Source organism: Anneissia japonica, unplaced genomic scaffold (genome assembly GCF_011630105.1).
Source record: "Anneissia japonica isolate Jap-2015-1 unplaced genomic scaffold, ASM1163010v1 scaffold288189_len579620_cov203, whole genome shotgun sequence".
Lineage (NCBI taxonomy): Eukaryota > Metazoa > Echinodermata > Crinoidea > Comatulida > Comatulidae > Anneissia > Anneissia japonica.
The window spans coordinates 239,166-249,038 of NW_022730403.1; the positions used below are offsets into that span (position 1 = coordinate 239,166).

Genomic DNA, 9,873 nt, shown 5'->3' on the forward strand with positions numbered 1-9,873 from the left:
CAACTGAATCGTCGACAACCAAATACAGTACAACTGAACCGTCGACAACCGAATACAATACAAGTGAACGATCGACGACAGAATATCGTACAACCGAATACAGTTCAACTGAACCGTCGACAACTTTAGACAGTTCAACTGAACAATCGACAACACATAGTACAACTGAACCGTCGACAACTGAATACAGTACAACTGAACCGTCGACAACTGAATACAGTACAACAAAACCGTCAACAACCGAATACAGTACAACAAAACCGTCAACAACCGAATACAGTACAACAAAACCGTCGACAACCGAATACAGTACAACTGAACAATCGACTACAAAATACAGTACAACTGAACAATCAACTACAAAATACAGTACATCTGAATCGTCGACAACTGGACTGTTGACAACAGAATACAGTACAACTGAACTGTCGACAACCGAATACAGTACAACTGAACAATCGACTACAAAATACAGTACAGCTGAACCGTTAACGACCAAATACAGGACAACTGAACCGTCGACAACAAAATACAGTACAACTGGACCGTCGACAACTGAACAATCGACGACAAAATACAGTACAACCGAATACAGTACAACAAAACCTTTGACAACCGAATACAGTACAACTGAACTGTCGACAACCGAATACAGTACAACTGAACCGTCGACAACCGAATACAGTACAACTGAACCGTCGACAACCGAATACAGTACAACTAAACCGTCGACAACCAAATACAGTGCAACTGAACCATCGACGACCAAATACAGGACAACTGAACCGTCGACAACTGGACTGTTGACAACAGAATACAGTACAACTGAATCTTCGACCACTGAATACAGTACAACTGAACCGTCGACAACCGAATACAGTACAACTGAACCGTCGACAACCGAATACAGTACAACTGAACCGTCGACAACAAAATACAGTACAACTGGACCGTCGACAACTGAAGAATCGACGACAAAATACAGTACAACTGAACCGTCGACAACCGAATACAGTACAACTGAACAATCAACTACAAAATACAGTACAACTGAACCATCGACGACCAAATACAGGACAACTGAACCGTCGACATCTGAACTGTTGACAACAGAATACAGTACAACTGAACCGTCGACAACCGAATACAGTACAACTGAACAATCGACGACAACACATAGTACAACTGAAACGTCGACAACCAAATACAGTACAACTGAACCGTCGACAACCGAATACAGTACAACTGAACCGTCGACAACCGAATACAGTACAACTGGACTGTCGACAACTGAAGAATCGACGACAAAATACAGTACAACCGAATACAGTACAACTGAACAATCAACTACAAAATACAGTACAACTGAACCGTCGACAACCAAAATCAGTACAACTCAACCGTCGACAACCGAATACAGTACAACTCAACCGTCGACAACCAAATACAGTACAACTGAACCGTCGACAACCAAATACAGTACAACTGAACCGTCGACAACCGAATACAGTACAACTGGACCGTCGACAACTGAAGAATCGACGACAAAATACAGTACAACCGAATACAGTACAACTGAACAATCAACTACAAAATACAGTACAGCTGAACCGTCGACAACCGAGTACAGTTCAACTGAACCGTCGACAACTGAAATCAGTACAACTCAACCGTCGACAACCGAATACAGTACAACTGAATCGTCGACAACCAAATACAGTACAACTGAACCGTCGACAACCGAATACAATACAAGTGAACGATCGACGACAGAATATCGTACAACCGAATACAGTTCAACTGAACCGTCGACAACTTTATACAGTTCAACTGAACAATCGACGACAACACATAGTACAACTGAACCGTCGATAACAAAATACAGTACAACTGGACCGTCGACAACTGAACAATCGACAACAAAATACAGTACAACAAAATACAATACAACAAAACCGTCAACAACCGAATACAGTACAACAAAACCGTCGACAACTGAATACAGTACAACTGAACAATCGACTACAAAATACAGTACAGCTGAACCGTCGACAACCAAATACAGGACAACTGAACCGTCGACGACCAAATACAGGACAACTGAACCGTCGACAACAAAATACAGTACAACTGGACCGTCGACAACTGAACAATCGACGACAAAATACAGTACAACCGAATACAGTACAACAAAACCTTCGACAACCGAATACAGTACAACTGAACTGTCGACAACCGAATACAGTACAACTGAACAATCAGCTACAAAATACAGTACAGCTGAACCGTCGACAACCAAATACAGTACAACTGAACAATCAACTACAAAATACAGTACAGCTGAACCGTCGACAACCAGATACAGGACAACTGAACCGTCTACGACCAAGTACAGGACAACTGAACCGTCGACAACTGGACTGTTGACAACAGAATACAGTACAACTGGACTGTTGACAACCGAATACAGTACAACTGAACCGTCAACAACTGAATACAGTACAACTGAACAATCGACGATAAAAAATAGTTCAACTGAACCGTCTATAACTGAATACAGAACATCTGAACAATCAACGACTAAATACAGTACAACTGAACAATCGACAACAAAATACAGTACAACTGAACAATCGACAACAAAATACACTACAACTGAACCGTCGACAACCGAATACAGTACAACTGAACCGTCGACAACCGAATACAGTACAACTGAACCGTCGACTACGGAATACAGTACAACTGAACCTTCGACTACGGAATACAGTACAGCTAAACCGCCGACAACTGAATACAGTACAGCTGCACCGCCTACAGCCGAATACAGTACAGCTGCACAATTGACAAAATACAGTTCAACTGATCCGTCGACAACTGGACCGTCGACAACTGAACACAGTACAACTGAGCAATCAACAACTAAATATAGTACAACTGAAATTAGTACAACTAAACCTTTGACTACTCAATACAGTACCACAGGTGAGTCAACCATTGAACCTTTCTGGGCAGCTATCTATACACACCAGGATGAATGTTGATAGACTTCTTCATATGTAATATCTCTTTGCATGCTCGCTGCAGCAGGCTTGGCTGAAATAAAACATTTTTCCGATACACAATATAGAATGCAGTGACTGAAGAATCATACAAATGCACTGACACCTTAGTTTTCAAGGGAAAATTACAAGAAATATAATGTTTCCAATTGTAATATGTTTGTAATTGGTGGTACCATAAATCTCAATATGTATGCTTATTAGTACAGTATATAAGATCTTGCCTGCCTAACTCCTGTCTCAGTTGTTGATACAACAAAATATTCAACATTATTTTTGTAGATTGGTATTGCTCTTTAGGTCAAGTAATACGTATTCTCTCGTAAAATGAGAGTGAAAAATCAAGCTATATATATTCAACTAATGTCAATCAAATTAATATTTTTCAATTGACTTGCAGAGTGTGTAATTTAAGTATATGTATTACAGTTTACATTTGTTAGTCTGTTTTTTTGTTGTTATAGTATGCGGTCTTAAACTGGGCTGTAATATGAACGGCCTACTCGACGAGGGTACATGTACATGTCATTGTTTTTCCGGCTACAAAGGCGACTTCTGTAGCTGTACGTATTAACTGGTGTATATTGAGTGGATAATTTATAGATTTAGTTACATTGTAAATATAAACTGTATGTTATCAACTTTAAGTGACACATAACAAAATATCCTTTATCCATTATTGCCTTTTGTTTTGGATTTAATTCTCTTTTTACCTTCATTTTTTTCATTTGCTACACAAATCTTATATAATGGCCCATAGTTATTTCCTTTCTGACGACAGAGATGATCAAATATGTTTCGCTCTATTTTTGTGTACAATAGCAGCTGTATTTAATGAAATGAAATGGTTAAAAATTATCTGATAAAAATTTTCAGCCGCATGCAATATTGATGAAAGCAGTTGCTGGGAACTCTATGCACGTCCCATGGTTAGAAATGATGGTAACTGCCCAATATACATCCCTACCATAGGTAAGTATTTTAGATCCACACTTTAGCTATAGATTGAGGAATTTATTCACATAAATATAAGCCTTGGTACAAAATTGTTATTTTACAATGTAACATCCATTTAGTATTATTAAAGGTATTGAAAATAGTAATATTTTGTTTCCACTATAAGCAAAATCATTATATTTAATTAATGTTAGGAGATCGGACGAAATGATAAACCTTGGCGCTAACTCTAGGCCTTTTTGGAAAAAAGCAAGTCTTCTTGGATAAACACTTTAAAACGAAGATCCAGTGTACACACCTGACTTTTATGCCATTTCATCTTTCGAAAGAGTAGATGGTTCATTTTATCATTGCTTTTCGCGATTTATATCATGATTTCAATCTGTTGTTTACTTTAGATTGTGACAATGAATTCTCTTGCAAGAATGACGGCTATCTTGAAAAACAAAGTGGATTTGAGGGTGTTCCTGGAATGTGTCGCTGCTATTGTCCATTCCCCTGGAGTGGTTCTACTTGTGAAGGTATTTTAAAGTTTGGTGTTTAACTTTCACCAAATGACTCTTGGTGTTTAACTTTCACCAAATGACTCTTGGACTGTAATTTATAGAATCATACAGAATTTTACAATTGGGCAGATGAAACCCGCTTTGGTAATTGGAACTTGTTCATCCTTCGTCTGACCATCTCCTTTGTATGTTTTGTACTTTTAATGTTTTATTGGAGGAAATAAGTATATTAAGTAATTATTAATTGTCCTCTGCTCCATGCAGAGTATTCATATTCACATATTAGATAATAAATTCATTTCCTACAGGAATCTTATATAGTGCCTAGGCCAACTAAGTCTCTTATATTCTTATTCTGTACAACAAAATTGATTTAAGAGAACATATTATCAATACTTGTATCAAAAGAGTTGGACTCTATCTTTAAGACTCAGTGAAAAAGGCAAGCAAGGTATGCAGTGCATATAATAGTACAGTATTGATATCAGCCAATCACTTATTCAGTGAGTCAATGGAAGTCAGAGCATACCCTACAACGCTTAATTTGCTATTGTGACAACCGTGCGGTGGCGTCAGAATAGCCAATTTAACACTTGAATGGAAGCAGTGCTTCCAAGTGTATGTGCGCATGCTCTTCTCACAATCGGGACCTCCACTGCCAATTGTGTATTCTATCTATAAGCCTAATCTGAATCGATTAAAGTTTAAATATATGTACAAACATATGACCAGTATATATAGAAGAAACTTTGAATTATAATATGAAAGGAATAAGAATTCTTTTGAAGAAAAGACAACCATGCCAGTATTAGAAATAACATGAATTGTATTTTGACTATAGAACGCAATCCTATTCTGTATAGTAGTAGGCTTACGAACTTCGCTTACGAACTTTCCCTATCACTAGCAGGCCCTAGCATCAGTGGGCGGGTCTTGAAATGGAAGGGAGCTGATGGTGTTAGGAAGGTAAAGTGGGGGATCGGCGATTATGAGGGGATAACTCGCAAACTAAGGTGATATGAGCATGGTGGCGTGACTGGGGATGGGTATATTTTTTTTTCCGGGGTAGGAGGAGGACGTGCAGCCTCTTATACATCCTAGATATGCCAATACCTAGCATACCCTGCAATTTACCCTATGGTTCGTCACTGGTGGAATTTGTATGTCATAATATACCCATATAATTAAATAAATAGTGTAGACAGTATTTGTGTAACTTTGTCAAAATAAAGCAAATATATTTTAATCTCCCAGATTGTAATTTAGAGTGCATTTATGGAACACTCGATCCAGGCAACTGTACTTGTTCGTGTAATGATGGTTACTCTGGCGTCGACTGTTCAAGTAAGTCGGTCTAAATGGAAACTGCGAAAAACAGGTTTATTACTAGGCTATGGTGTACTATTGAGTAATAAAACCTGGACATTATTGGTTTTTTTTTTATTCTTCAATTATTTAGTTACGAGGATGTCTACTAGTAAATTTGTTTATTAGTAGTTCCCTAAATAGGGTAATGGAAGATGCCCACTTTGTTTGTCATCTTGCAATGCAAGTTTGAAGATGCTGTTCATATTATAGACATACTATTTTTGTGTGGTAGTTAGTAAATTTTTGTCTAATATTACTTCATATATGAAGAGTTTTTCATTATTGTATTTCTTTTCAGGTTCATGTAAACAGACTTCACTACTGTGTACACGGCACACTCAAGGGAGATGCGATCATAACGTCATTAGAAAACATTGTCCAATAATGTGCGGCGTATGTGGTAAGTTTAAACACGCCAAACTAGTGTACACACATGCACTAGACTTCATATAATGAAATTGAGCCTGTGGCCTAGCGAAGAGGCATAATGACAAATAACAGTTGGCTTCTTGGAGCTGTGAATGACCAAATCTGATCATTAGGTCCACTTGGAAAATTTCGGACCCTTTGTCCTGGTAATAAAAAAATGCCAGTTAATATCTCGGGGCCTCTAAAGGTCTGGGGCCCTTGCAGTGGATTACATAAATGTGAGAAGTGATGGGGATTGAACACGCCAAATCCTAGACTTTATACAATGTTCATGAGCCTGTGGCGTAACAAGAAACATGATGCCCCTGAATAGGGCTTCTACGGACTGTGTGACCCAAGCTCTGTCCACACTATCAAATCTGTGTGATGTGCCCATATATAGTCATAATGATGTTTTATTGCTCCCAAATATGGCAATCAATAATAGGCTTTGTGTAGACAATAAGCTTAGAGAATTAAAAAAAGCTTAATATTTTGTTTACTGATCGTATTGCTTTTATTTTCACAGTGCCCTTGTAAATAGTATGTTGTAGAAGCACGAGCCAAGAATTTTAAAGAACCAATCATTGGCCAAGATTAAATTAAACCACCAATTCAGAATGGACTGGTTTTTTTGGAATGTTGTAATAGCAATATTTTGTATCAATGTATTAATTAGCATAATGTAAAAAATAGTATGCAATACAAAATAAATATTTATAAATTTGATCATTTGCCTGCTTCATATTTCTTAATTCTTCATATTAGTGTTTAATTAGAAAAACAAAATACCCAGAAAAACCACAAAAAAACCTCTACAGAAACCAGCCTCAGGGCTTATAGAGCCGTTGAGGTATCGTATTATTATTATATCCTTATACAGGTATATATAATTTCAAAATAGACTTCAGCTTAAAGATGAATTTTCCCCAGAAAAACCCGAGGATATTGACCACCCACCTCACAATAACTTGAGGTCAAAAATCATTGCACACAAAACCAGTACATTACATACACCGTATTATCATCCGACGCAGAAATGGACCAATAGCTCACAACATCGACGCCTCCTCGAAATGGACAAGGCCAAAATTCAAAAACATTTCAGTCACACAGAATTTACAATTTGTAACTAAAAGCGATTCTGACATATTCCTATGTAAATTGATACTGCAATAATTTTGTTTGAAGGTATTACTGGAGGGAAGATAAAAATAATATGACTGATTAGAATTATCCAATACTCTATTACTGTAGATGATTCTACTAGATAACAGTTACTTTAGCAATTGTTAATATGCATAAAAGGAGTTGCCTAGTTCAACATGCTTACAGCCTGTATGCTCAAGTACTGGAGGTAGATGAAGGGGGTGGGATGGGTGTGCGAGCGGAGCAGTTTATTAACAAAAGCATGGACAGTACCCCTGGAGCTTTTTGGGAGGTAAAAAAAAGAAAGAAAAAGAAAAAATGATAGCCCAGAAAGCCTCAATTCGGGCATCTAGAACACAAAATTTCGCGGGTGGGTGGGGGCATGCCCCCGGACCCCTCTAGGACAGTGTTGTCTCGATCGGCCCAACTTTCGGCCCCGCCCCCTTTTTGGACATCTCTGGCTCAGTCCCTTAATTAACATGCACCAGAATTATATTCCTAAGCCTGTGGCGTAAAGAAGCCTGATGGCCCGGATAGGGCTTCTTGGGGATGTATGATCCAATCTCAGCCAATGTGTCTGCTGACCTATGATTCCGAGTCTGTTAATAAATAACAGACTCGGAACTGTTAACTTTGCGACGTCTGTTATCACCAACGTCGGGCCAACGGTTTTAACCAACCACCATTTCAAACGTTTACCGACGTGGGGCCAACAACGTACTGTGACGTTGAGACAACGTCTACAATCACATCTAATATTTACAACCTCTAGCCAACGTTGGGCCAACGGTAGTACCCAACCATCTTTTTAGTAGTTTGCCGACGTCGGGGCAGTAACAAATCGTGACGTACCGTCCGTTAGTCAGACTGAATATTTACGACGGCTTACCACGTTGGGACGACATCGGAATATCGACAAATATATTCATACGGGCCAATGTGAAATTCCAATGTTGGTTTGACGTTACCTCTCCGACCAAATTTTGCAACCAAACACCAACGTCAGATATCCGACCCCGACGCTTGCCAACGTTTGCCAACTGGGCTATGTGATACAGAAAATCAGCAAAATTTCAGTCACGGAATTTACAATTTGTAATTAAAAAGCGGTTATTATTCTTACATACTGCAACAATTACTATTATTGAAATGTCGGGAGGGATGATTCAAATACAATAACAAATTGGAATTGTCTACTGGAATAATATAACGGTTACTGTAGAGATAATACATATTAACATAAAATGAGTTGCCGATTTCAACATGCTCAAGTACTGGAGGTATGGGAGTGGGTTGGGGTGGGTATGAGCGGAGCAGTTTATCCAGGATAACACGGACAGTACACCTGGAGACATCTCATATTGAATCTTGTACTTAGTTATTTACTGTGCAGAAAGCCATTACGTACATGGAACCAATATCCTTTATATCCAAAAAAGGATGCACAACACGCATGTATTCTTCGGTAAGAGCCTTGGCGAAACAGTGGGGAGCTTTCGATTGCACGACGACGGTAGGACGTAATGACGTCACTAAAAGTCATCTGCGTATGCGAGAACGTATAAGGTCACCTCGTCGAAAAAAATCTGGAATGCAATTTGACCAAATCTACGTTTTCTTTTACAATTTTGTTAAATTCCCTAATTTTTCTGATTACCTTTGCGTTTCCAATTTTACTTTTGTTCGCTTGGGCATATTGTTATTTGATTAAGTTTTGACGCACCACTGATTAGTGTGTGCCACTTTATAAAAGTGTAAGCCAATAAAAGTGAAATATCCCTATGGTGAGGACGGGAACTATAGAACTTTTGTATTTAAAACATTACAGCTTGTTATATTTTACCCAGCATGTTTTAAAAGGAATCAACATACATAACACAACTGTTCTGAAGATCTCTTCTGAGCGTTGTGACTGTAGGTATAGTGTGTTACGATCGTCAACTGCCGAAGTGGGAATTAGACTGGTCGATTAAACCCAAAACAAAAACACAACTTAATCGACAATTTATGATACTTAATTAGTTGCTATTATTTGAGACAACTATATAATAGTTGTCTCGGTTATTACCAGGGAACAGTGAATTTACACTATTACACAATTCACTGTTCCCTGGTTATTATGTACGTTTCTGGGGGAGGTTAAGCTGTCCGATAGGGGACTGAATGAATGATAAGTTAACTTTAGAGTTCCTATATCTAACCACAATTAACCACCTCTAGATCTTCATTGTGATATGTGGATTATTACTGCTCAAAATTTAATAAAGTATTCTAAACAGCAGCAAAATATTAGAAGATTTGCTACTGCTAAATCACGAGCAGTTTGTCAATTTTTGTAGTGCTTTTCCCACGCTTTGCATAAACTGAGTAGATGCGCGTACATCCCTCTGATTTGCGGTTTGCTCTAATGAAATTGTGTCTCA

The 9,873-nt window shown here is 38.2% G+C and overlaps 1 protein-coding gene across 1 annotated transcript in view; it reads left to right on the forward strand.

Moving 5' to 3' along the window:
* The window catches only part of LOC117114939 (flocculation protein FLO11-like), a 24,493-nt gene extending 17,500 nt beyond the window's left edge, over window positions 1-6,993 (forward strand). Inside the window, exons 10-16 of the mRNA XM_033258568.1 lie at window positions 477-2,985; window positions 3,527-3,625; window positions 3,939-4,034; window positions 4,418-4,540; window positions 5,780-5,869; window positions 6,192-6,293; window positions 6,831-6,993. Of these exons, the coding sequence (XP_033114459.1) occupies window positions 477-2,985; window positions 3,527-3,625; window positions 3,939-4,034; window positions 4,418-4,540; window positions 5,780-5,869; window positions 6,192-6,293; window positions 6,831-6,841 (3,030 nt within the window). The 3' untranslated portion in view covers window positions 6,842-6,993. The remainder of the gene's footprint in view (window positions 1-476; window positions 2,986-3,526; window positions 3,626-3,938; window positions 4,035-4,417; window positions 4,541-5,779; window positions 5,870-6,191; window positions 6,294-6,830) is intronic.
* Window positions 6,994-9,873: the final 2,880 nt, after the last annotated feature.